The 27048-nt window shown below is 45.8% G+C and overlaps 5 protein-coding genes across 6 annotated transcripts; 2 read left to right on the top strand and 3 right to left on the bottom strand.

Annotated features, from left to right (window-relative positions):
- Positions 1-671: 671 nt before the first annotated feature.
- LOC131890570 (DDB1- and CUL4-associated factor 8-like) lies at positions 672-9381 on the bottom strand. Of its 2 annotated transcripts, none has more exons than XM_059239940.1 (8): positions 8881-9381; positions 5727-5978; positions 2018-2666; positions 1587-1755; positions 1388-1521; positions 1197-1316; positions 972-1099; positions 672-909 (listed from the first exon to the last, which is right to left on the bottom strand). In XM_059239940.1, the coding sequence occupies exons 1-8, from the start codon at positions 9129-9131 to the stop codon at positions 789-791; spliced, it is 1824 nt and encodes a 607-aa protein (XP_059095923.1). In that variant the 5' UTR covers positions 9132-9381; the 3' UTR covers positions 672-788. The 2 variants fall into 2 exon arrangements, with proteins under 2 accessions (XP_059095923.1, XP_059095924.1); XM_059239941.1 differs by having other exon boundaries at positions 989-1099; positions 8881-9378.
- Positions 9382-10347: 966 nt separating this feature from the next.
- On the top strand, positions 10348-12090 carry LOC131890577 (prefoldin subunit 2-like). Its single transcript, XM_059239950.1, has 3 exons — positions 10348-10757; positions 11611-11734; positions 11796-12090. Exons 1-3 carry the CDS (start codon positions 10621-10623, stop codon positions 11997-11999), a joined length of 465 nt encoding a protein of 154 aa, XP_059095933.1. The 5' UTR covers positions 10348-10620; the 3' UTR covers positions 12000-12090.
- LOC131890565 (general vesicular transport factor p115-like) lies at positions 12016-14983 on the bottom strand. The gene has a single exon (XM_059239935.1). The coding sequence runs from the start codon at positions 14798-14800 to the stop codon at positions 12119-12121; it is 2682 nt and encodes an 893-aa protein (XP_059095918.1). The 5' UTR covers positions 14801-14983; the 3' UTR covers positions 12016-12118.
- A 1117-nt stretch (positions 14984-16100) lies between these two features.
- On the top strand, positions 16101-21128 carry LOC131890568 (succinate dehydrogenase [ubiquinone] flavoprotein subunit, mitochondrial-like). The gene is made up of 8 exons (XM_059239938.1): positions 16101-16279; positions 16344-16593; positions 18913-19135; positions 19195-19354; positions 19424-20054; positions 20119-20448; positions 20508-20698; positions 20766-21128. Exons 2-8 carry the CDS (start codon positions 16360-16362, stop codon positions 20974-20976), a joined length of 1980 nt encoding a protein of 659 aa, XP_059095921.1. The 5' UTR covers positions 16101-16279; positions 16344-16359; the 3' UTR covers positions 20977-21128.
- On the bottom strand, positions 21061-26701 carry LOC131890563 (protein son of sevenless-like). The gene is made up of 13 exons (XM_059239932.1): positions 25868-26701; positions 25613-25693; positions 24651-25193; positions 24443-24576; positions 24239-24372; positions 23684-24171; positions 23480-23611; positions 23118-23408; positions 22768-23037; positions 22510-22692; positions 22157-22441; positions 21931-22059; positions 21061-21787 (listed from the first exon to the last, which is right to left on the bottom strand). The coding sequence occupies exons 1-13, from the start codon at positions 26561-26563 to the stop codon at positions 21161-21163; spliced, it is 3993 nt and encodes a 1330-aa protein (XP_059095915.1). The 5' UTR covers positions 26564-26701; the 3' UTR covers positions 21061-21160.
- Positions 26702-27048: the final 347 nt, after the last annotated feature.

Consider the following 27048-nt stretch of genomic DNA (forward strand, 5'->3'; position numbering starts at 1 on the left):
TCCGGTTTTAAAAGCTCTTACCTCTAAGTAGTGCATGCACGTTGTCCAGTGTGAAAATCCGAACGAGCCAGAGAGTTTTCATATTGAGCAGCAACGTCCATACCTAAGACTATATGGTCCATAACGTGACCTCCGAGGCAATCACTTTAAAAACGGGGCCCTATACAAGTTCGTTCAAAGTTTCAAATGGATCCTAAATTCAAGGGCAAGCCAGATCTGTCAACTCTAATCCGTTGGTGGATCAGATATGATACAAATGCAAGTAGACATTTTAAACATTTCATTTTTATACTAAAGCGACGGTTAGAAAAAGGCAAAAATTGATTCATTTTTTCTAATTCATTGGCTACTCAATAGAGCCAAACATTTTTTTAGATATCGACTGTGCTGATTTGGGTCCTTGAATCGGAATGTTCCGGTGGTAATTCAAGCATACAATTTCCAGGGCTCCGAAGAATCCGAGAAGTCTCAAGAAACGACGATATCCATTTGCAATCCAAATTATGGTGTTGCTGGTGTTGCCACCGCCACAATAGATCTCGGGTGTATTCAAGGCAAATAAATGATGGAGTTGGTTAGATATATGAATAGCACTTCATTACTTTTATTTTATATCTTTGTAGTTATACTTACTCTTTAGTGAAGATAGAATTGAAAATATGACAAGGGAATGACATCTTTGAGACATAAGTATATTTGGCATGATAATGGGGAAAGTAGTAGCTCTAAAAAATAGTGTACGCTTAAGCATCCCATAGCTTAAAACGAACAAACTTATTCATATGTATTTAGCGATGGAATGCATCTTGAGTTGATTTAAGAAGTTGGGCATTGAACTCCCGTTCCCGTCCCTTCATCCTCATCATCCTCGTCGTCATCTGTGGAACTTTCAAAGTTCCCTTCCCGATGCTAAAGAAGAGCATATGAAAATAATCGTGTCGCTATGAAAGACACCTGATTTCCAATTTTACAAAGACTCATTCCTCACCCGAGCCGCTCGATTACGCTGAATTTGTCGCCAAATTTCCATAAGCATTTCTCCATCCACTTCGTGTACAGTATTGCTGTCTTCTCTCTCCCGCAGGTTTTTTATCACAATCTTGAGTGCCAAAAGGAAACAAAGAGAGCGGAATGGAAAAATGCATTGCGAAGCGTCGAAGATGAACATTCTTCCTGTCCAATAATCAATTTCTTACCTTGGCGATGGTCTCTTGGGTAACGAGATTCTTGGATGTGGGTAACCAGATTTTAATTTCATCATCCAGACCTGATGTGGCCAAAACCGGTAAGTGAGGATGAGGCTCCAGCACATTGACCTAAGAATGAGCAAGCGAGATCTATGGTTATTTTCCAATGACTATCATGCATTTAACATAGTGACACTTACCACGCCCTTTTCATCGGCATCCACAATCACGTGAACGATGCTCTCTTGCTCCTTACTCCAAATGAAAATATGTCCACAATCCGAACCTGATATTACGTACTCGTCATTGTTCCCATAAAACTTGACGCCTTTCACTATAGAAGAGGTATGTAAAAGAGGGTGATTTGATTGGACCAACATAATTGTTCATGGCTATCACCTGTTGCACTATTCCGATGGCCTTGGTACCGCTTCACAAAGTCCGCCCGATTTGAATGCTCTGTTTCAAATAAATAAATATCTTCATCATTGTAAGAGCCGATCACTTCGGAGCCATCGCGACTGAAAACGGCGCAAGTCACGTTGGTCTTCATTGAGCTATCGCCGTTCTGGAAAGAAATATTTTGAAGATAACACTTTCCAATTTTGTACTTCAAGATTTAGAGCCTGGCTCATAAAAACAAACTTGGGTTTAGGCAATCAGTCACGTAAAAAAATGTTCTTTGATTGAACATTTCAAAAAAAAAAAAAAATCAATTAGATTCTTCCCCCTGAAAGATTCAGTTGAACCCGAGAAGTCTTTGAACGTAGCAGTGTACGTAGTACTCGTCGACGATTCAAAGTAAGTACCATAACAGCCCATTGACTCACCAAATGATGTGGACAGAACTCCTTGAGCGCACTCGAGGGCTTCCTCCGGTCAAACAGACGAATGTATTGATCACGCCCAGAGGTACAAAAGATCTCATCTTGAGCCTTGTTCGAGTCGATACTATAAATAGGGACCATTTTCTCGTTCTTCTTTTGCACCAACAGCTTCCGACCCGGTTTGGGTTCGCGCACATCGATATGGATTACGGCTCCATCTTCGCCCCCAGAAAGTAGAGTGTGGGGCTGAGAAGGTAGTAAGGTGAGCTTATGCGAGGGTCCACGATGTTGGGCCAGTTTCCGGGTTTGATTGCACGTGCCCGTGGCACTTAATTCGGCTAGCCGCACTTGGCCATCTCGGCTGGCTGTAACCACGTGGGTATCGCCGGCGAAAAGGAGGAATTTGGACTGAAAAACATTGGCTCGATGGCCGGAATTGAAAGAAAAAGCCGGACGACGTCGTTCCCAATCCCAAATGAAGACGTCGAGATCGTCAGAACCGGATGCAAGTCGGGTTCCGGTTTCATTAAAGTCCAATGCATTGACGCATCCCATGTGGCCGGAGAGCTCGTAGGATAACTCAAATCGTTCCACTAATGAAGAAGAACCGATGAATTGGTCACGGAAAAGAGCGGACTTGGCAAACATCTCTCTGGTGAAGAGGTGAGAAGGGGCATGAAAACTTGAGGAAAAGAGTGCTAAACCATTCCACTTCATTAAGGAAAAAACGAGGGTAAAGTTTTCAAAAGACTAAAAGTGGGTCACTCGATGTTCTACGTTGTTGAGAGTAAAGACTAACTAACTTACTAGAATGGCTAAAGCTTAATTAATTGACAGGGTTCCAAGGTTTCCCTATGGTCGTAATGTCAAAATTACGGCTTGGTTCGGGGAATCTCACCCTTCTGGGAAATTCCAGTTCCATGTTTTCACACTCTGAACAAGGATGTCCCGATTCCGGGATGGAAAATTCGCACAATTTACAATCCCAAATCAATGAGTATTACACCTTGAATCCATCGTGAACCTACTGTATCGGGTGTTGGGAATATAATGGAACACCCTTAGTTTTCGGACATCTTGTTTATACTTGAATTGATGTAATGAATAAGAAGGTTATCTATCCTTACACATTAACAACATTATATGCTTTGAAATGAATAATATTTCCAACCAACACTCTTCAACGAAGACTGGTCAAAAAACATGTCTAAAAGAATTAACGTGCTTATCATTCTCTTGAGGCCCAAGGATGTTTCGAAGTGAGCATCTTCGATAACTTTTCATTCTTTCCGTTTTTTTAATGACGCATTTTATTTCAATGTAACGTACTTTATATCATGCTGAAGTGATTACAAACAATAAACAAAAATTCGAACGAGATTCTGGGACATTAATGTGTATCCTGGCCAAGCGCCAGAATTTTTCACCGCTTTAAATTGAATTGGAATTCGTAAATGAGACGGTCCAAAAGTTTGCGATGACTACAAATTTTTGACCCCCCCCCCCCTTTAAAAAGCCCCTTGAAGTGGTATGGTCTAGAGTTCATTCGTGTATGCAATAAAATCTGATTTACCTGAGATCTAAAGGGATTTTAAAATGTTAGGGATAGAAATGCGAAAATACTTCAAATTATGTCTATAACAATGATTCCAAACCCAATTTATATCTGGTCCATTTCTTTTGACACACTCTTTAAATAAAAACTTGAAAAGATTGATGATTGTGAAATCACGATGGATTCATTAGTTATCTTTATTTAAAAAAATATTTCATGTTAACAGGGTTCGATCTTAGGGCCCCTCCTGTTTATAATATTCGTTGCCCCGCTTCAAAAGCTTAGTATTACTGCCAGTCTCTCTTCTTATGCTGACGATACAAAGTTAGTTTCTGGTAGGAATGGGCAAGATTCCAGTAGCCTTGCAAAGGACTTAGATCAAATCTACTCTTGGGTAACTGAGAGTAATATGGCCCTAAAAGGAATGAAAGTCCGCTCAATGACATTTGGGTCAACTCCTTTAAATACTCCACTCGTAGATAATGGAGGTAAAGATATTGAGCAGGTCTCATCTATGAAAGATCTAGGTGTAGTTCTCCAAAGTAATGGAAAGTTCGATGAGCATATCCAGTTGAAGGTGGGTAAGGCTTTTCAAACATGTGGTTGGATATATCGCACGTTTAAGTCCAGAGATAGCATCAGGATGCTAACTATGTACAAGTCGATTGTTCTGCCACATCTTGAATATGCTTCACCCATTTGGAACTAAAAAAGTTGGGACTGTACAGTGTTCAAAGAAGGTACGAAAGGTATCTGATACTTTGCGCCTTCAAAAGCATCCATGAGCTTTGTCCCAACCCAGGATTAAGGGTCAATTGTAGTGACCGTAGAGGCTTAATGTGCGTTTTGAGAGCACCTTCAAGTCCTCGAGAATCCAGGCTAGTTCGAACAATGAAGTCCATATCTCTTCTTTCTCGGGCTCCTTCATTGTTTAATTTGCTTCCCTCTAATATTCGTAGGGAATACGTAGGCCTTGTTGATCCGGTAGCATCTCTCAAATCAGACTTGGACCAATTTTTAGATAGCATTCCAGATCAACCCTACATTCAAGGACTAGCTCGGTCTGCCGACTCAAATTCGTTGGTAGACTAAATATCATATAAAGATTGAAAGGCAATAAATAGACGAATTATGACTTTTCATTTTAATAGTACTGGGGACTACATTCCCTGTAGCGGTTAGAAAAGCCCGTGAAAAACCAACCAACCAAACAAAAAAAAGATACTTGAGTGTTGCACTAGTCGGAAAGTGGAGTGAGTGTGGAGTATTAAGGAGCCCGAATATCAGACTGGACAAAAACAAATTCGTTTGAACTTAATGCCAGCATGAATGAGTTGAGTAAATTTTGCATTTCGTTGGTGTGGCCTGAATAAAACATTTCAGGTTGGATTACGTTGAAAGAATCAGTTTACATATGGGATGGGCTTTCTTAAGTTCACTCAACAATTTCACTTTCAAAAAAAAAGCCAGAGGAGCCAAAAGCAATCAGAGATTAGAATAAATTGCCCTTGCCTGGGATAGAAGGAGTGGTACTATAACACGGAACTAAGCACGGATTAACGTGGAATTTGGTTAAGATGACTTTCCTTTTCCTACAAGATATCATTTAAATATTAGAATTACTCATGCTCTCCGTTGGCATTAGTGAAAAATGATCTCGTGGTATTGGTAAGGAACATTACGTTTGCTTAAAGAAGCGATTGTATGGAACAGATCCTACAGATCATCATTAGAACACAATGCCAGGATTCGCGACAAGAGATTACATCGAAATTGTCAGCTTCAGTGCCTGATAAGGAAATTGTGAAACGATGATTGGACCAAAAAAGAAGAATCCTTTTGGAGGCAAGAACAAATCTCGGTGAAAGAGGCCCTTTTCATTGCACATTTCCTTTCTAAAGGGAAATGACAGGTTTGTTATCAGAGATCCTTCGTCTGAATCAGTCCAATTTATCTCGTCTTTGGCCAGACTACTTCTGATCAAGTCAGCAGATTTCTGAGCTAATTAGAAGGAATCTCAGAAAAGAGAAAGGTGACAGATTCCTTTTTGGCGTTTCTTTCCAAACGGACTCTGAGAGGACAGGTTCCAATAATTTCGTTCAAGAGCGAACCAAATCTCTCGAAACTTCAATGCTTCTGCTCAAATTCAACTCTTACCTCTCCATGAGAGAACGTAGAGGTCTGGCTTTGAGGGCGTGGCTCGGTTTTTTCATTACGGGTAGATTTAATGCATCTTCAATGGCCAATCGTCGACGAGGGTTCGGAGGATCCTGATGATCTATTGAGCCTCTGTCCTCGTCCTCATCAGCATCGGCAAAGGCCTCTGCCGATGATGTGGAACTCGAAGGAGTGGGTGAGGCGCGATTTGAACTCGACGAAGCCACCGAGGACGACGAGGAGGAGGAAACTCTGAAAATGAGAGCCCCAATTACTAATTGATCGAGGATATTGGGCTGGGTTTGAGTTTAGATTCTCTGTTTAATGTTGGGAATATTCTAGAATATTCAATGCATGCCCATGCTAACGGTTATCTAATAGAAGAAACCGTTTACCGTTTCCACCATTAATCTTCATTGAATTAATTTGAATTGATCTTTAGTCTGAGTTGATTCTAAATGAAATGAATGGTTCTCGTCGACATGAAACATGTCTGATTCATGTACCCTTAGGTCGCACATCCCTGCTCAATCCTAAATTTGGAGACGGATGCACTTTTGGAGGTTAAACTCAAGGATGAAAAAGAAAAGAAAAACCCGCAAATTTTAGTTGGCTTTTTCAGATTGAATATATGTCAAGTGTGCGGGTTCGAACTGAACGTATTTACGGTGGAATAAACGGTTCTGTAATTTCCAAACCGGCGGATATTTCCTTCAAGTGTGTTACACTGTGACCCCCGAAGTCCTTGTCCGATCTATGAAGCAGGTCATTTTATCTTTTAGGTAATTTTGCTTGCTTTCAAATATAAGGTCAAAATTGGCACCGCCAACGATGTGAGTGATCCTTGGCAACAACTAAATGTTGATTTCAAGCATTGATGAAACATATGTGCATCGCTGCTTATTTCTAGTACAAACAGACATGGATGGCCCTTATATCTTCAGTAGAAATTTTCTTTCCTAGTAATTGCGATAGACGTATGACGCATCAAAAAGCACTGAGCGATGAGTAGAAGCCCAAATTTTAGCGATGTCAGGAAAAAGAGGACTGCCCTGGTAGTTCTCCGACTTTCATTACTATCCGATCTCTTTAGGCGGTTTCAATAATTAAGGCCAGTGCATTGGACTAGGCCTTCTCTGACAAACACCTTAAGTATATCAAGAAGAAAATCATATCAGTTACGAAGCTCTATCATGTTCAGCCCTTAAAGGCTTCGAATTTTAACTTAATTTAGATCAATTACAGCCCAGAAGTGTGATTACATAACTTTTCAAATCAAAGAAATCGCTTCAAATATTATTTAATCACCCAAGGAACTTTAGGATGTACTGTGGTTAGAAACTAGTGGTTGTGAGCAAACCAGATATACTACCCAACTATATTATGGCACTAATTCTCAGCTGCAGGGTGACATCTAAATATAAAAGGAATCCAAATCTACGAAATAATAATTGGAAAACTTTAATCGTTGTGTATTTGGTGCGCTCATCCTTTTTGGGTCTGCCAATATTCGACTGGCCATCAGAAACGATGTGTCTATACATAAAGCACCCTTGAGTATTCATTGCTCTTTTGAACAACCAATAATTGAAAGGACGCAATGAATGGATGGGAATGCCTAATTAACATAATGGTTATTGATTCCTACTTAGTTTCAGAGAAAAAATAGAACAAGTCCTTTCTTCCCGCCCAGTCCATGAATATTTTCCCAGTGACAAAGTTAACTGTTCATCTGGATTTGTAGGTAAATATCGGCTATTGTAGGGACAAACCGTGCAACATTTTGGGCGGATGTAGTTGATTTTAACATCCAAAGAGTTTTGAAGCCAGATCTGGCATTGATTTGGTATTCTACACAACTTCTCATAATGTTTAAATTTGTGTTAGCGGGAAAAGAACCTACATAATGCACTATAAAACAGTGTTGAAGATCAAATATAACAAAAATGTAATACGTACTGAGTAATGTGGCTTTGAAAGGCTCTTTTTTCAGTGAACATTTTGCAAAATAGGCCTTATCGCAATTTGCAAGACTTTGAATAAGGTTGTTTATTAAATTAAGCAAAAACACTTACTAAAGCCGGAATTGGCTTCAAAAGTCTTTGGATATNATGATTCAGAATTCAAGAAATATTTTTTGAGAAACTTTTTTCTGAAAGTGTGTATACATGGGAGAAATATTCTCTTTGAATTACAACAAAACTTGATGAATCACCAGAGAGATTGCTGTAATGATTTAGTAATGAAGATTCTGATTAAAAGTCTTGCAAATTGCGGTATGACACATTTTGCAAAAAGTTTACTGAAAAACGAGCCCTTTAAAGCCACATTATTCAACAACTACTCGATACATTTGCACATGATTTCGTGTGAAAGAGCACCTTAGTGTACTCTTAAAACTTATTATCTTATTTTTGTTATGTTTCGCCGTTTTTTTCTTCTTCTTTTGGGGTGTTTTACAGTACATTATAAAGGCTTTTGCCCGTTAACTAACTCAAACATTATGAGAAGTTGTGCAGAAACCTAAACCTATGCCGGAATTGGCTTCAAAAGTCTTTGGATATTAAAATCAACGACAAAATCACACCGTGACATTGCGTTTGAGCCAATCGTGGCCAAATGAGTTGATGTTAAACATATGCCCTTTGCAGACAAAACTATTAAGGGTACAAAAAATAGCCTTTTCCCTATGTACCAGGCTGCATAATTTCCTCTCAGGAGAAGATTCACCAAAGACCTCTGGTTGCCAACCTAAACCTGGCCAAAAAAAAAGTAAGGCGTTACCGGAAACTTTGCCCAAAAAAAGTAAACCGTTTCTAAAGCCTTGGAAATAAAAAACAAAACAGTGCCAATATAACTAGATTTGAAACACCTTCAATGTTGTCAGAAGCGCGCACAATTTCTTTCTTGGGGATACATTACTTGAAAGTAGCCAAAAATGGCATTGCCTAAAAGGTTGCCTCAGTTTAGTTTTTTTTTAGATCTTGGCAATAATCCCATTTTAAAATATATGCGGATTCCAGCTCCTTTTTCGCCCAGAGAAAAGAATTACTGTCGTTTCGTAGGTAGTACCCGGCCCAAACCTTATCTAAAGCTGAAATCAAAACCACAGATAAATGCAGGCTCATCAACGAACCCAGAGGCTGGCCTCTACCTTCGTCGGATCTTGCGGCGCCTCAACCCGCCATTGACCCGGGGGTCCGAGGGTGACGATGCCGGACTGGCGGGAGACGAGATAGATGAACCCGAGAGGGAAACCGGGTTGGGATGGACCCCCACCGAGTCCACCTCCGAAGCACGAGCTGGATCAGCAGTGTCCGGGGCCAGAGGCATCGGAGCCAACGTGTCCAGCAATGGGTTGGAATCACCGGAGTTCAACGGGAGGGGATCGCCATCCGTGGACATGATGGGGGCACTGGGGGGCTGAGGGCGATGTGGACCGGACTGTGAAAGCCAACGCTTCAGAGGTGTGATCTCACGGACATGCTGACTTGACCGGAAGTTATCGGTGCTCCCACAACGACAATCCACATCTGGCGATGGGAAGAAATCCACTGGAATACATACATACACTCACGGAGTGGGTTCGATTCGTTCGATTCCCTTCTTGGCTGATCTGGGCTCGACTTGTTCGCGGACAGTCAGTCGTCAATGAAACGCCACGGGATCCACTGACCCTGGGCTCACTCAATCCAATCCGCATCAAAACAATTTTACCAATACATCACGGGAGGTTGCTGAACGAAAACAAATTACAGTTTCTGGGTCTTCGTCTGGTCGAGAGTAATGTGATACATGATTTTCCTTGCCGCAATGTAGAATTGCCTTGGGGCTCAAACTTGAATACACACACGTTTGCTTAACAACTGCTGGTGTCTCAATTACCGGAGTTTTCGGGCAACCTAATAGTAGCAACCTCCCGCAGTTGATTGATCTACTTGGAAAACTTGTTTGATGGCATCAGTTCTCTCAAGTCCGACTAAGTCCTAACTCCGTCTTCCCAGATGATCAGGGCTGCCTAGAATAAGTAATCTTAAATCATGACGGGGTAATATCAATCAAGAGTACAAGTGGATGGGCTCCGATCGCTCCGATGACGACCTTTCAATGGCCAATCATTCGTTTTAATGGTAGTCTGAACTGAGATGGGTTGGGCTCTCGTCGAAAAAGGCGAATGGCACATATGGAAGCGAAAGCGGACGCAAGTTTTATATACTATGGGCGTAAGAAAGATTCCCTTTTTAGAGTAGAGTAAAGTGAGGATTCAGCATGCTTAGAGATCCATTTGATATTCGTGGATCGGGTTAAGGCTTTAGCGCGCGGCTGAGTCTGCATTTTCAACCGGCTTTTTCCAATGGCAGCCCTGGTTGGTCGTCCCCTTTAAATCAGGATGACGAGTCTGAGCTTAATCAAACTTTGCTCAAGAACTGAACGGTCTTGATTTAGCCCCCTATAGCATGAAATCTAATTTGTTTTGGCCCTTTAAGCATGTTTCAGATATTTTCATGCTCTATTCAAATTCTTTGCTTTGATCCTTGATTACAGACTAGACATTTAGGCACTTATCCTCGCCCACTCTGATGAGTCCGGTCACCTGGGCGCCTTCCGTGTTTACATTGTCCTCCCTGGTTGAATGATCATCAGTGGATGGGATCTAGCTGATCTCGCTGTGTTTTCGTCCCACACACACGCCTGAGTGACTGCTGGCTGGACGGACTGGACGGACTGAGTCATACATAGTGCTTCACCCACCTGGCCGGTCCATTGTTCCTGGTGCCTCAAGTATCCACGGTCCCGTCCCCCTTTCATATCTTCCGATATTAGCCCCGCCCTGACTACCACTGAGTATCCCGTCCATCGGTTGGCCTTAGTGAACGGGGTTGAGCGGTCGTGCATGAGCATGGCTTCGACATCGGCGATGAGCAAGAAGTCCCAAGAGGAGATCATCGCTCAGTTCAACAAGATGCGGAACGAGCAACGCACTTTGGCCTCGAAACTCTCAGAGCTACAAATGGATCTCAACGAACACAAGTGAGTTCCAAAGACCCATGAGCCGGGCTCTTTCTCATTTGTTGTATGGACCGGTGTCATCGGCTAGTTGGGGCATAGCTGATATTGATTGAGTTGCCAAATTGAAGAATCAATTTGTTTCGTTTAATGGTGAATTCCATTTGATAGTTTTCATCTGACCATTCCATGGCCAAATGGTTCCTTCCGCTTTCAAGATGGCTGTCGTTGTCGTGCTTAGTCATTGGTTGGCCCGCAGATTATTATCACTCAAACGGCAGTTGAAAATAGTCATGATCTTGCCCAGTTAGGTGGCAGGGTGCATAGGTGCATAGGTGTTGAAGTGAGATTGGAGATTGTCAAGGGACTGGGTTTTGATTATCAGCATGAAACAATTTCGTTCTTTACTTTTTCACATTTGACTCTTTAAATCTCGGAGACTCAGACAAATCAAAATAACTCGCTCGCTGGAGTACCAATTTTAGTTCCCAATTTTACACAACAATTATTTTCAAGTTTTGGGGAGCCGTCCAAGCATTGTGACAAATTGTAAATAAAGACCTTTATCTCTTTTCCACTCATGAGCCCTTGACATAAAAATGCCTTGAATCTTCTCAACTTTGAGATTGAAGATGCGATTTGTTTGTGAGAACTGTGCATTCCGGCAGCCTTCAAAAACCCTGAAATTCAAGACCAACCCTACATTCAAGGGCTAGCCAGATCCACCTACTTTAATCCGTGGGTGGATCAGATATTATATGAGTTGAAATGTAAATGAGATCTATCACTTTTTCATTCTGAACGGCTGGGGATTCCATTCCCAGTAGCATGAGGAAGTCCACCAAAAAGAAACAAGAATGAATCTTTTTGTTTGCAGATTAGTGCTCGAGACCTTGGATAAGGTGTCTGCGGATCGACGATGTTTCCGTTTGATCGGCGGAGTTCTCGTGGAACGCAATGTGGGACAAGTCGCACCCGCTCTCCTTAACAACAAAGACAAGGTAACAAACTAGTGGGACATGTTTGAAGGAGTAACTAAAAACTTGCTGATCTCTTTTCCAGATGTCCAAATTAGTGGAGACGTTGGAGAAGCAGTTGACGGAAAAAGGCAAGAGCATCAACGATTACATGGCTCAAAATAATATTCAGATTCGAGGCGGAGGGGGAGGCGGCCCCAAAAAGGAGGATCCCGCATCCGGTGACAATGACGAGAACAAGAAATCCTCGGGCGTACTCGTTGAGGGCACCGGCACATCCGCTTCATAATGCAAGCAACCAATGGTTCGAGTTGGAATGTTTTTTTTTTCTCTTATTCATAAAATGACGGCGGACAATACAAAAACTTATGAAAAAGGAACGCAAAGGTGATAGATAATTGAAATATTTTAATCATCCTCATCCACGACTTGGCCCAAGGCGCGAAGCTGGGCCCGATACGCGACTAATTGGGTGTCCTGGTCGGCCAATAAAACCAAAAGATCGTCCTGCTCGGCCTTGAGGGTCTCCACGTCCAGCTTCATGGCCTCAAGTTCTTTCGAGGCAATGGGTATGGAAGGGGGTGGCGCTCTTTGGCTCTTGAGGTCGTGAATGTCCTCCTCTTTCTGACTTAGATTGACTCTCAACGATTCCAATTGAGTCTTGAGCAACGCCATTTCCGCCTCTACTTCCGATCCATGGCCATTCGTTAATGGCTTGGGGTCCCCAGATGTTGAATGATCATTCTCCACGGTCATGAGTCTCATTTCAAGCTCTTGAATAATGTCGTCCCGGATCTTCACTTCATGCTCCAATTTGCGCTTCTCCTCGGCAAAATTGGCATTCTGGGACCCCGTGGATGGGCCATTCCGAGAAGTGCTTGTATTGATGACTTCGGAGGTGGGTATGGCAGCTTTGGTATGCGAGCTTTGGGCTCGTAACACGGAATTCTGGTCCTTTAAAGTAGCCAAAGACGTGATTAGGTCGTCCACCTGGTGTTTGGCCGTGGTCAATTCGCTTTGAAGATAGATATTGGCCTTGGTGAGGTCGTTAATTCGCTGGTCTTGCTCCCGGATCAGCTCCTTGAACTGTTGGACCAAGGCTGCGTTGTTCTCTGTGGTCTCTACCAGGGGATCGTTCTCTTTCTTTCTATGCAGGAACGAGATGATACTGTGCTCTAAATGCTTGAATTGAAGACAAAAGTGGTGGTCAAAGAGCAAATCCTTCGAATCCACGCACTTAGGCTGTGGATGTTTCAAAGCACGATTGTATGATTCGTGCTTGGAAATCTCCCCCAGCTTATCCAAAAATACCTCACCGCCGATGCGTTTTTCGATCAACTGATACAGATCGTCTTGCGTGTTATTGGCCACGGAATTGTCGTTATCCAGAATACACAGGCCTAAGACAAAAGCGCACAACCCTTGTCCCAGCCGTTCAAGGTCGTCGTGCTCGTTGGAGCCGATTTGTCCAGTCAGGAATGGCACCACTTCTGGTATGGCCAACAAGGTGGTCACGGCCGGGATGCAATTGTGAATCCACGTGGAAACGAGCATGAGGATGCCCAAGCGGGTCTGGATTTGCGATGATTGCTGGAGAATGTAACAGCACTGGGATATCATGGACACGGGCTCAGTGCCCTTGGCCGTGGACAATTGCACGCGGAGAAGTTCTAATTTGATGGACTCTTGATCCACCAGGCCATGAGCCAAAGCCACCGACGAGAACCAATTGGAGAGGCGGTCATTGGAGAAGAGTCCACCGCAAAGCAACTGCCCGGCCGTGATTTCGTTATTGGCCGGCTGGTTAGCGGGCAACAAGGTGCGCATGATCTCGTTCTGTCGATTCGAATTCTTGTGCACATAGCACTGGAAACAGTACAACACCGCGCAACGAAGCGCAAAAGGCTGTTTCTCATTGACCATGGACATCAGGAGTAGGATCAAGGCCGGTCGAGGCGGCGTGGCCGGAGCCTGAACTAGGGCAAAAAAGTCCTGATTGGCAGCGCAGCCTCGAATGGACTCGGCGATGGCATTAATGGCCTCGGTGAGGATATCGGAGGGAATACCGGCGGCCATGAGGATCGAGCACAACTTTTCGAGTAGACCACACTGGTGGACGGTGCGTTGACAACTGGTGGTGACGTGGGACGGGTTGGCGGGCGAAACGAGGGTGCGGACCACCAAGAGCATATGCAACATGTTGGACACCTTCTGGGCCGACCAGCCCACTTCGATCTCCTCAGGCTCGAGCGTCAAGTCGAAGAAGGGCGTGATCCGTTGAATGAAACTGCCTTCCCGGAAGAAGGTCTGATTGGAGGCGTTATTGCGCAACAAGTTTAACATGAGTCGAAGACAATCTTCGACCACGATCCCGCCATCGCTCAAGCCCTCCATGTTGAGGATGTCGATGAGCTTGTCAAAGCAGTTCTCAAAGGCCACGATCTTCTGGAGATTGGCATTGCCTTTGGTTAACTGGATCAGTAGTAAGAGGGCGTCATTGCGCAACACCTCCCGGTTGTCCACCAACACGTCCATCAGGCGACTCACGCCCATGTGCGAGGCCAAGATCAGGTCTTGCATTTGACGGGGCTTGTTGAACAGCAAGTGCGTCAATAACCGGACGGCGGGCCGACGGATCCGGAAGTCGAACTCACCCAAGGCGTCCAAGGCGTATTGGACATTGACCGCTTGCTTGAGATAAATCTCGGTGAACTGTTCGCCCACGCCCTCGGCCGGCTCGCGCTCGGCGGCCCGGCCCACCTCTTCCTCGAACTCGTCGGGCGAGCAGATGTTGCAGAGCGTGTCCAAGGCGTAGCTGAGCATCTCCTCATCGTAGGATTGGCCGTCCCCGTGGGCCAGGATCTCGACCAAGGCCGACAAGGCCTGGACGCCCACCTCCACCCGGAACTTGCGCGACATGGCCTTGAGGGCCCGGCAGGCGTCGCGTCGATCCTCCAACAGGGTCGATGAGCTCAGGCGGTCGACTAACCGCTCGATGGTATCGGCCGAGGAAGGGGGGCCACCCGGAGCGCCGGGTGCCACGCCCGACCCCCCGCCTACGCCGCCCAAGACACTGCGGAATAAATCCATGCCGTGCCAGGTCCGGGCTCAGTCAGGGACCGGAATCAGGCGTTGAGCGAGGAGGACGACTACCGGCGATGCTCTCAACTCGATGATGCTGGGCAGGACCAACGGCCTTTCCATGGATATTATTGACACATTATTATTGACCCTGAAGAAGAAGTGGACTGACTGACTGACGTGCACTATTCCACTACTCAGTACTCACACTGTATTACACGGAGATTCTGCGTCAGCTGAAATCAAGAAATGACGTCAGTGTTGCCACTTTGGCTATTGCCTGTAGCTCCGATAGACTTGCACCACGTACCACGTAAAACGGACTTCAATTGGGTCCCGGGGGACCAGGGCAACAATCAGTGATGGCATAGCATTCCCCGATTTGAAGTCAAATTTGCCCGCTGGCACAAATTTGGCTCATTCACTGCAAATCTAGACTTATTCCATTTCAAATGGTGAATGGCAACTATTAAGCTGAAGAGCAGGTCGGGCTGCATCAATCGAGGGTCAGATTTTTCAGCATGAACATAAAATCCGAAGGGATTGAGAGTCGAGACTGGTATGGCTCATTTTTTTTGCCCTCTAGGCTTCATCGGGATCCAGGGTGTAGGGTGACTAAAAGAATGAAATTTTCTGCCCTGACCCAATACGAGAAGGACCCATATGATGGGTTTGGTTATCCAATGGCCTGTCTAACTTAGTCTGATGGACATCTATAGCCAACAGCATCGTACTTTTACCAGATATCTCGGTTCTATGCGTCCTTTCAATGCATTGGCGGCCTAAACTCGACCGTCCAACTCCATGTTGAGGGTCATCACACCTAAAAGAACCTGGTGAAGAAAATCGAGAGAGTGGATGGAATCCCTTCGTTCAGACAGGCAGTCCAATATAGTTACCGACCCAGGCTCGTAGTAAGCTTATTTTCAATTTACGTCCGTCCGTCACTCTCTCCGAGCGACGTGGACGGACCTCAGGCCTGTTTGGGGGCCCCTCAGCCAGGCCGGTCCAAGTCTCATTTTTTTCCCCTGACCATCACGCAACCTCGTTCAGAAAATGGCTACCTCAAATTGCACCCTTGGTCCCACCCCTCACACCCCCTAACCCAGCACTAACTATGAACCGGAGGATGGTCCATTGGCCCAGTCAGTTGGCCTCGTGGTTACATCTACGCCTCAACCCGCCCCTGAAGGCGTCCAGGCCAGGTCCAGGCTCCGACGTATTATGGCCAACGCCCCCTAGCGAGTGCTTTTATATAAGCGCAACTAGCTGAGTGTGGCCTTACATGTCTCATCTGAGTGTTGGTTGGTCTATGTAGGCTTGTGTTCTCAGATCGATCTTGAGCCAAGAAAGGCATTGAAGACGCGAAACACGCTAAAGACGGACGGGAAGGTCTCAAACTCAGATCCAGCACTCCATCGCAAATAGTCAAAATCGCATCTCATTCGATCCCACATCCCAAGCCGAACACACCCACACTAGAGAGAGGTAAGTCAAAATGTCCGGGGTCCAACTTGATGGTGATGCCGTGCTAATGCTCTCTTCTAACTAGAGTTTAGACGCTCAACATGTCCATCTTGTCCAAGATGTGCGGGGGAGCGGGCGTGGCCACGCCGGGCCGCTTGGCCCGAGCCGCGCTGAGCGCTCAAAGGGGCCTCCACTTCACCGTGTCCGGGCAGGGCGATGCCAAAGTCCAAGGCGACGCCATTTCGCGGGAATATCCCGTGGTGGATCATAGCTACGATGCTGTGGTGGTGGGTGCGGGTGGTGCCGGACTCCGAGCCGCCTTTGGCTTGGTTCAGGTGAGTGACACGGGCCACACGGGCTGGATCAACGTTATTCTCCACCGATGAGTGGACGGTGCTCATTTTGAAATGTGTGGCTAAATGTTATGAGGTTGAAATAGAGACTTCAAGGGCTTTCTATAGTCCTTGGCATTGGGCGGATGCAGCGCCATCTGCTTTGTGCGGACAAACAAACGTAGAAAACGAGAAAATGCGCTCTAAAATGCCAGACTTCATCAAGAGATTATTCAATGTACACAGGAGATAGTATACTGTTTGGTTGAAACCGTGCCAACGCGTTTGCAATCGTTGTTTCAAACAACTAGCACAAGGAAAAGTACAGTTTCACATGTTTTTAGTGAATAAATCGTCATGTTTTCTAAAGTTACCATTAGTATTTTAGCACAATTTATTGGAAAAGATGATGATGCAAAATCGCTGGTATGTTGCAAGTTTGCAATATATAGCTCTGGGTTTATCCCTTTTTGGATGTCCAAATTGTTTCCAACTATTCCCTTAAAGAATTTGATAAATCGCTCAGAAGGGTTGGTTGTGAATTTGTGGTGCTTGAATAGAGTTGCAACAAGTTGTTCACCGAAAAATACCTTGCTAAAGTCAGGCATGTTAGAGCATATTCTTGTATTTCTCCGTTTGTTTGTCCCCAACGACAGGAGGGAGAGGAGAATTAAAAGGACTATCCATATCGTGTGAGGTTAGGTTAAGTTTAAAAAAAGTAACACCGCCCACAATTTGGTGGAGAATAATTTCTACCCACGGGTTGGGCCACCAGCGGAAGGTCCCAAGCTGATGTAGGGTCTGGAATCTTCGGGCATGGGGTGCGGGTGCATAGACTGACCAGGTCGTGAGTAGGTGGGCCTAGCCAGAGCCAGGGGTGGAGCCGGCTCAGGGAAAGCCACGTAACAAATGACTTATGTCATATATTAAGGTTGATAACGTCGTATCCGTTTGTGCTGCCAGTCTTTATGATTACCCACGACCGCATTTTCCATCCTCACCCTCAGTGTAACTGACGGGTCTGATGCCTCAGTCTCTCTATCAAGTGATTCCTCCAATCTGAATAATTGGGCGTGTCATCTTTATTTCACGTTGCAAGTGGTATGCGAGTGGTATACCCGTGAGAGGTTAATTCCCGCCCGGATACCATTTTCCTTCATATTTTAATGTGTAGGGCCGGCCAAAACTTGCATCTGGTAAATTGTGCAAATTTGCCAAAAACTGGCCTGTCCCTGAATTTTCCGCCAATTTGTGGCATGGGCAAACTGCAACTTCACCAACAATAGTTGATACTTTTCTGCCATTAATTATGCAATTTCAGCCATTTTAGCGCCAAATATCGATATTTTTGCAATTTGAAATTATTCACAAGTTCGGATCAATTTAAGGAATAGGAATAGTGAGAATGAAGTATTCTTGAAATTTTTCCACCAACCCTTTTAACTTGAAAGTACAAAGTTGGTTGCATACATAAAAGCAACTGCCTGCCTATTTATTCCTTCCATTCCTTTGACATAACTCTTTGAAGTCTACTTTAAAAAGTCTTTGAATGTGTTGGCCTTGTCTGTCAAAAGTGATCAAAACACAAATGGAACTTAAATTGAATAGAGTATATAATCTACCTCCTAATTGATCCAATTCCCGAGTTTTATTGCGATTGGTTGAGTATTTTATAAGCTGGATCGAACCTTAGATTTTTATTTAAAGTGTAATGCCGCATACTTCGCACCCTGTATGTTAAAGGTTGGAACACAGTTTTGTTTGTGTAACGTCCTTTTGCTTCAAAAAACCAGGCGCAACTTCATGTGCTTCATGGAGTATGGGGTAAATTGTCAGGAGATGAATGATAATTGTTTTTAATCATTGACTTTCTATCATTTTTAAGAAATTTAAAATCAAGGAAATCTGATCTCTATCTTGTAATCAAATTTATTTTAGTAATAAATATTTTTGCTGTACCTCAGATTTCTTTTTTTATCATGCAATACTAGAGATGTACCAGATGCTAGTCAAAGAGGCAGCGTGGAAAAGGCAAGAATCTTCTCCCTAGTTAAAATGAGTTCAAATTCTAGTGCCGGAGAGGTTATCCCTTTTCTTATAACCTTGCTTGATATAATGGTCAAAATTAGGCGTTACCACCCTCTAAAACGCATCAATGCTTTTGTTTGACCAAGTTTTGCGATTTGTGTGCAAATTTGTTGTCAATAAAGACGATATTTATGTTTAAGTTTTGGCCGGGCCTATGTGACTGCGATTCCACCCAACCCATTTTGAAATAATCATCTTGAGATTGATGCCATGCATTGTTTTGCCATGAATTAGGAGGGCTTCCGCACGGCTGTCATCACCAAACTTTTCCCTACCCGATCCCACACGGTGGCCGCCCAGGGAGGCATCAATGCTGCTTTGGGCAATATGGAGCCCGATGATTGGCGGTGGCACATGTACGACACGGTCAAAGGCTCCGATTGGTTGGGGGATCAAGATGCTATCCATTACATGAGCCGGGAGGCACCCGCTGCTGTCATCGAGTTGGAGAATTACGGTAAGCTGATCTTTCACTTTTTCTACTGGACCTCTCTGATGCATGTGGCTTGGATTTAGGTATGCCGTTTTCGCGTACTCCCGAGGGCAAGATCTATCAGCGAGCCTTTGGTGGCCAATCGTATCAATTTGGCAAGGGTGGCCAAGCTCATCGGTGTTGCTGTGTAGCCGACCGCACCGGTCACTCTTTGCTTCATACTCTCTACGGTCAAAGCTTGAGGTATCAACATTGTAGTCGTCTCTCAGCGCCTTATTATCCTTGTACTTCCTAATGTGTCCATTGTTAAAGGTATGACTGCAATTACTTTATCGAGTATTTCGCCTTGGATCTAATCATGGAAGGCGGAGAATGCGTTGGCGTGATCGCCATGTGTCTTGAGGATGGTTCCATCCATCGTTTCAAGGCCAAGAACACCGTTCTAGCTTGTGGTGGGTATGGAAAGGCCTATTTCTCGGCGACTTCCGCCCACACTTGCACGGGTGATGCTACCGCTATGGTCTCCCGCGCGGGTTTGCCTAATCAAGACATGGAGTTCGTCCAGTTCCACCCCACTGGGATATACGGTGCGGGTTGCTTGATGACCGAAGGTTGCCGTGGGGAAGGTGGATACCTAGTCAATTCTGAGGGCGAACGCTTCATGGAGCGATACGCCCCTGTGGCCAAAGATTTGGCCTCTCGGGATGTCGTGTCTCGATCCATGACCATTGAGATCCGAGAGGGTCGTGGCTGTGGACCTGAGAAGGATCACGTTCACCTTCAACTGCACCATTTGCCCCCAGAGCAATTGGCTCAACGTCTGCCTGGAATCTCGGAGACGGCCATGATCTTTGCCGGCGTGGACGTAACCCGTGAGCCCATCCCTGTGCTCCCCACGGTCCATTACAACATGGGTGGTGTGCCCACCAACTACCAAGGGCAGGTAATCGTCGGTAGATGGTGCTCTGACGGTGAACCGGATTAGTTTTGATCACGGTTGCTTGCAGGTCATCAAATACGAGAATGGACAAGATGAAGTCGTTCCTGGCCTCTATGCGGCTGGGGAGACGGCTTGCGCCTCTGTCCATGGAGCCAACCGATTGGGTGCCAACTCTTTGTTGGATTTGGTTGTTTTCGGCCGAGCTTGCGCCAAAACCATTGCCCAGTACAATAAACCCGGGGAGAAGGTGCCCGACTTCTCGGCATCGGCCGGAGAGGCCTCTGTGGCCAATTTGGACAAGCTGCGATACGCTGACGGAGCCACGCCTACCGCTCACTTGAGGTTGAACATGCAAAAGACGATGCAGAACCATGCCGCCGTCTTCAGAACCGGAACAGTAAGATGTTGTCGCCTTAGAATGCCACTTGCTTCAAAATGACCTTATCCCATTTAAAGGTCATGCAAGAAGGAATCGAAAAGATGAGCAACATTTGGGGACAAATGGACGATTTGAAGACCTCCGACAGAGGACTCGTGTGGAACTCTGATCTGGTCGAGACTTTGGAGTTGCAGAACTGCATGATCAATGCCATGCAAACCATCGTTTCCGCCGAGGCTAGGAAGGAATCTCGTGGTGCTCACGCCAGGTTGGTACTTATAAGCCCACCAGATGTTTCCCCACGTCTTGACCTGATCAAAATGTTCCAATTTCAGAGAGGACTTCAAGGACCGAATTGACGAGTACGATTACAAGAAGCCTTTGGAAGGTCAGGATAAGGTCGATTACGAAAAGCACTGGCGCAAGCACACCCTTTCAGAGGTCTCCGGAGAAGGCGAGACCACTCTCACCTACCGACCCGTCATTGACGAAACCCTCGATGCTAAAGAGTGCTCTTGGGTGCCACCAGCGGTGCGATCTTACTAAGGCGGAAACAAGGACTATTAAGTTTCCACACAGCAGGATATTCAAATTTCACAATGATCCAGAAACCAAAAGAATTCGACCGGCCCCTGTATGTAGATATCGTTCATTCTTAGAAGAATATTACAACAATCAATAAAATATTAAATAATGTGGTTGAGCTGTTCGAATCCTGATTTTGTCTTCGTCAACGCTTGGGGGTGAGCGGTTGTGGATGTTGCGAGGAATGCTGTATCAGCGGTCGTTGGTCTCTCCACTGCCCATTATCACGAATTCCGTGCTGGTCTCTCCGTGGTGGAAGAGGGGGTGGAGGCGGGGATCCCGAGGACGACGAGCGATTGGGAACCGCGGGTGGAACAGCCGGGGGTTGGAACTTGGGCGGGGGCTTCGGGGGAAGAGGAGGAGGGATGCTCTGTGCCATGGATGGTGTGAAATGGGAGGGCAAACCAGGGGAGGTAAGGGGTCCGCCCAAGTGACTGTTTGACGTGGAACCCCCGGTGGATTGCGGTGGTAAAGCGGGAAGGGCGCCTCCGGGCGTGGAGGTGCAACTTGTTGGAAGCATGACCGGGATCTTGATGGGATCTGCATCACCCGGCGATCTCACCTGATGCGCTGAGGGGGTGCTTGGGCCCGAGGGAGGAGAGGATCGGAAGATGGGCGAGGTCAGAGGTGAATCCGAACCGTCCGTCTCGGATTGACGATGATGATTTTGTTTGAGCCTAGGCAGAGGATTGGGATGACTTTTACCCGGAAGGTTCTTCGGTTTGATACCTGGCGAGCGCAAATTCAAGCCCTTCCACCGTGGTTTTCCTTCCTAAAAGAATTCAGAATCTATTCAAACTCGTGTCTAACTCCAAATTCACTGCAACCAGCCAAACAAGCAAGAAACTTCACTACGAGAGCCAAAGCTTCTTGATTTCAGAGAGCATACAACTGCTCTACTCTTTGTGTTCTCACCAAAATCTTCTTCTTCATGGCTGGATCCAAGTTCTTGGGCTCGATTTCATTACTCCGATCCCAGAGATAATCATCGGGGCTTTCTCTATCTGACATACTCGGGAATGGGTCCAAGGTTTCTAAGAATGTCTGAATTGGGAAGTGGTCAATTGATTAGTTGTTGCTACTAGAAAAGTATAAAACAAAAAGGGGTAGGCGGTTTCCGAAGGAACTTGCAAATTCTTACCCTTAGCACTGGATAGGTTTCCAAGCAATAGGGCTGATTTTGGTATTGCTGGATTTCGGAAATGATTTCTGCCACCTTTCTGCGCTTTGAGAAGTTGATCAAATCGGTGTTGTGAAGTAAATCTGGATTTCCCTCTTCCAAGAACAAAATGTTGGACTGGTATTGTCCAAAGAATGGAACACATGGAGGATTGATGGATCGAAGTTTTTCCCAATAAAGCTTGAAGTGTTCTTCTATGTAGAGAGACGCCTCTTCCAACGACTTCAGCAAATGATTGGGCACTCGCTGAAATGGGTTTCAAGAAGTTAATCAGGTGCAAGCCACATTCACACGGCAGTTGATGGATCTCTCACGTCTTTCGTATGGGACAATCTGTGCACCCCGCAACTATTGAGGACAGACGTGATGGCGAGAACACCACTGAAATTGTTGTACTCTTGGAGAACCACCATGATCTCCAGGGTGCGTTGAACCAGAGCCACACGTTCGTCAATATTCTCTGTCTCGACAATGAGTCTTTGAAGGTATCTAGTGAACTGTAAAAAAGCATGGTTAGTGGTCCATTCTTCATTCAGAAAGCAGTCTTTTCCTTCGGAGTCACGTTCACTTACATTAACAGTGTGCCGGATCATCTTCAAGAGATTAGGACTTCGCTTGTCTTTGTCCTCTCTAGTCCAGGCCTGGTCCACAAGTTCGGATGGTTTCACAGCACGATAGTATTGGAACTCCAAAAGGGTCAGCTGACGAGCAATCTCGATGGGATGGTAGGTGAGAATCTCGGGCCAGCCATTCTCTTCGGCCAAGTTCTCCAAATGCCTCTCGATTGGCGGGGGGGACTTCATGAAGTATGTTATCTCTTTTTCTTTTTCATCATTGGAGCGCTATAAGAACGAGTAAAATGCCAATGATGAAACAACATCGATCATTGATAAGAAAACAACGCCGAGTTTTGGTTGCTTACTCTTTGCACGATCTTGATGATGCAGTCGACCCATTTCCGCATGGATTTCCCACTGATGGTGGAGAGAAATTCTTTGAGCTTCTCGAGGAGTTCTTGATCATGCTCAAAGTCGTAAAAGTGTTGGTCCACCCAATGTTTCAGGACATTGAGTACTCGAAACTGCACAGGTTGACTGTATTCCTTGCGGAACCGCTTCAAATCTTGATTGATCCGCAATTTGGTGCTCTTCTCACCGTGCTCTGAATCTGATTCAGAATCACTAGCGAATTCGGGTTCAGGGATTTCAAACCGCTGAAAGTCGTGTCATTTCCGGTTGATAAAATAATGATGGAAAAGAGACTGACAAAACTATTCGATCTCACCTCAATCAGAAGGTCGAGTAACTCATGAGGGGTACAAAAACTTCGGTAAGTGGTGAGGAACGTCTTCAAAAATGTAGGGTCCGCGTATAGATGATAAGTAAGTCGCTCTACTAATTTGACTAGAGTAGCTCCCTGAAGATAGCAAAATTTAGAAGAGGCGAGAGTAACTTTTGAAACAAATCATCAAATACGAATGATTCTTACCTTGATGAGAGGAACGCCATTCGACTTTTCTTTCTCTTCTAAAACGAGATTCGCTGTGGAATCCGGCTCTGCAAATTTGTACTTGTCCGAAGGTGGGAATCGCAACGGATGTTGGGTTTCTTCTTTGGAGAGAATCACATTCAAGAGTCTTTCCAACATGGGTTTCGTGTTCAACATGACCAACGCAGCCATCCATGCATTTTTCTCCTCTTCGGATTCGGCTTTGAAAACAATGCGTGGCCGCTCTCTGGGAGTGAGCTCGAAAGTGAATTGCTCGTGCTCATTGGGACCATCTTCACGATCGAGAACATCGACGAGTGAGATCAAATGCTTCTCTTGGAGCCGATACTCGGTTCCCGATCCCACGGGGGTGGCTCGCCGTTTGTTGGAGCAAGGTTTACATATGATGATAATGCCATCACAAAGAAATACGTAGCGTTGATCTTGCCGAGATTTCTTCAGATCACGCAGAATGCGGAGTTTGCCCTCTAAAACAGGAATTTTATTGTCAGGAAGGATATGTACGTAGATGGACCTCAGAAACTAACCACTCACCATGAACCAAGCAAGATGACTTATTGGTCAGGTCCTCGCCATCCCAATCCCGAATGGACGCTTGAAGCCGTTTCAACGTTTGAAAGGCCTGTTGACGGGACACCCGAGTAGTCACTGATCTGTTTATGATGTCACTGAAATGGTTTTCATTTTTCTCAATGATACTACGGCCCTAAAGCAAGCGGTGATGGTGGAATATCAAACCTGGTTTTCCGTTTGGCAATCGGACCAGCTTGTTGAACCGCTTGGTTTAGCTTTTTCTTTAAAGGTGTCAGCATGGAAGACACGCCCATCAGAGTCGTGTGATCATCATTAGACGGTGTAGATTTCATGAGCCACTTAAAATAGAAGAAGAAAATGAAAATTTCGACTTGCAATTTTCAACTGCATCCCATAGTGCATTCCACAATACCTCAATGTAGTTGAAGTAATGGAAGCAATGATGTATGGGACCAAGCAGAAGTTCGGGCAAATAGAACTTGATGGCCTCTCGAAATCCTTTGCCACACGTTCGGAGGGCATCCGATTGCTTGGGCAGGAGGTTGTACAGAGTTTGACGACATACCGGAGACAAGATGTCTTTGGTGTATTTAATGTAGACGTCGAACTCTTCGGCTTCCGCCAGTTCCTCGAAACACGGCCCCACCATGGGTGGATTGCCCTCTTCCGTCATTTCGAGAGTGTCTTCCAAGGAACTGATGAGGTTGACGGTCAATTCTGTGATCTCGATGATATTGGAGAAGATGGCATCAATCTCTTGCTGATTACCAATTGAATCTTTTTGGAGGATCTCGCGAAACACTTTGGTGATCATATGCTGGTCTCGAAGATACTGCTTCTCGTCAATGATCAAGTCTTTGACGACCTCATCGTACGGTTGAGCCTTCTTGTGATCTCGAGACTTCTCGTGATTTTGATTTAGAACATTTTCTTGTTGAAACATTTCCATCAAGACCTATAAAAAGCATCTTGACACGGTTAGATATCGCCTCATCAACATTGCAACCGAATGGACGGGACATGCTAAATGAAAGCTCTCGTTAACAATTATAACATAATTGGATTCAAGTTGGCAGAAAAGTATCGGGGTTTGGGTCGTAATAGGCAACGAAAAGAGGAAAAGTGACAGAGTGACGGACGGACGCAGAGACCAAGAGTAAGGCAGGAAGATTTTCGAACCGGAAGAGACTACAAAACACATTCAAAGAACTACAGCTTATGAATCTTTTCCCCAGATTTTACCTGGCCCTAGAATGCGTGGAAAAAAGTCGAGACAAAAGACGGAACATAAGTCAAAGCAGTCTTAGTAAGAAGCACAACAGTGGCATTATCAAAACGGAGGCGTCACTCGCCCCCCATCCCTGAGGGTCTTACCTTGTCACTACACATGGCTACTTGTATGTCCTGGCGCGTGATCTCCATGTGACGGTAGTTCTTGACGTAGTTGCCAGAGAGCTGGAAATAACACATCAATCTCGCATTAGGTGACGGGTTTTAATACACGCTCACGATTGGCGGTTTAATTTGGGGGACGGAGATGATCGGACGATGGTCCACACTGGGGGATCGGATCCATGGGTCTAACATTCAGGTAGGGTGGCTGAATGGCCGGTGGTACTCAATATTCACCTTGAGGATATCGGCCGAAATGTATTCGAGGACGGCTACCAAGTACAGCGTCACGGGCTCTTCCATGCGGTTATGCAACACTTCACGCAGCAAAGGATGGACTTTGTCCACAGGAAGCAGGAGGCTGGACTTTTTTTTGCCCTTGCCAATGGCGGCTTGAGCCTCGGCGATGGCCCACTTGTCAATGGGACTGGGAAAAGTCTTGGACACGCGATCCTCGATGTCATGCACAGATGTGGGCACGGGCTTGGACGTGAGCATGGCCAATAATCGGAGGATGAGATCCTCCAAGTAGATGAGCGCCTCTTCATCCACCACCAACTGCGGGTGCACTTGCCGCAACACTTTTTCCAGCGAGCTCACGAACACGCCACGCCAGCGGCACAAATTGTCCTCATTTTGCCAATCGTACGGACCCAACAGGTCGGTGGCCACGGCCGACGGGTGGGAGGTGGGCCCGGCCGAGGCCAAAGCAGCATGGGACGGCGGATGCAGGCCGGCCGAGGCGCCCAGCGTGCCCGTGGAATGAGCGTGATGGTGCGGGTGATGCGAATGAGTGGAGTGGAGCAGATGGGACGGGGGCTGGGCGCGGGACGAGTGGGAGCCGCCCCCGCCCAAAGAGGCCGAGGCCACGGCCGTGGACAAGGCCAGATTAGACAGACTGCCCACGATGGAGGAGGCCGAGGCCGAGGCCATGGCCACGAACGACGAAGGAGGGGGTGGATCAGCAATGATGAGTCCTGATTTTCTCCAGATGCCGCTTACTCATTCAAGCAGCTCTCGGTTGGTACGTACGTACGTACGTACGTAAGTATGTAGGTACGGACGGACATACAAGTACAAGAACAAGCGCACACACACACAGCCAACCAGCCAGAGGAAGGACGCACGCACGGACGCACGGACGGACGGACCAGGAAGAAGAAGGAGGACGAAAACGAAGAGGATCAAGAGGATCCTCGTTGGGAACCCTGGTAGTCAGTAGTCGGTGGTCCAGCCCGCAACCAACAGACAGTGGCTCACACACCGATCAGTCACCAGTCACCAGTCTCTTCGCACGGTTCATATCACTCTCTGCAGCACAGAGTCACACACACACACACACCACTGACTTAGCCATGGACGGACTTACGGGCAGGCCCACCACCAAAGAAGAAGGCAGGCCCGAGATTCCGGCACAA

The sequence above is a fragment of the Tigriopus californicus genome, chromosome 11 (assembly GCF_007210705.1).
Source record: "Tigriopus californicus strain San Diego chromosome 11, Tcal_SD_v2.1, whole genome shotgun sequence".
In the NCBI taxonomy this organism is placed as follows: domain Eukaryota; kingdom Metazoa; phylum Arthropoda; class Copepoda; order Harpacticoida; family Harpacticidae; genus Tigriopus; species Tigriopus californicus.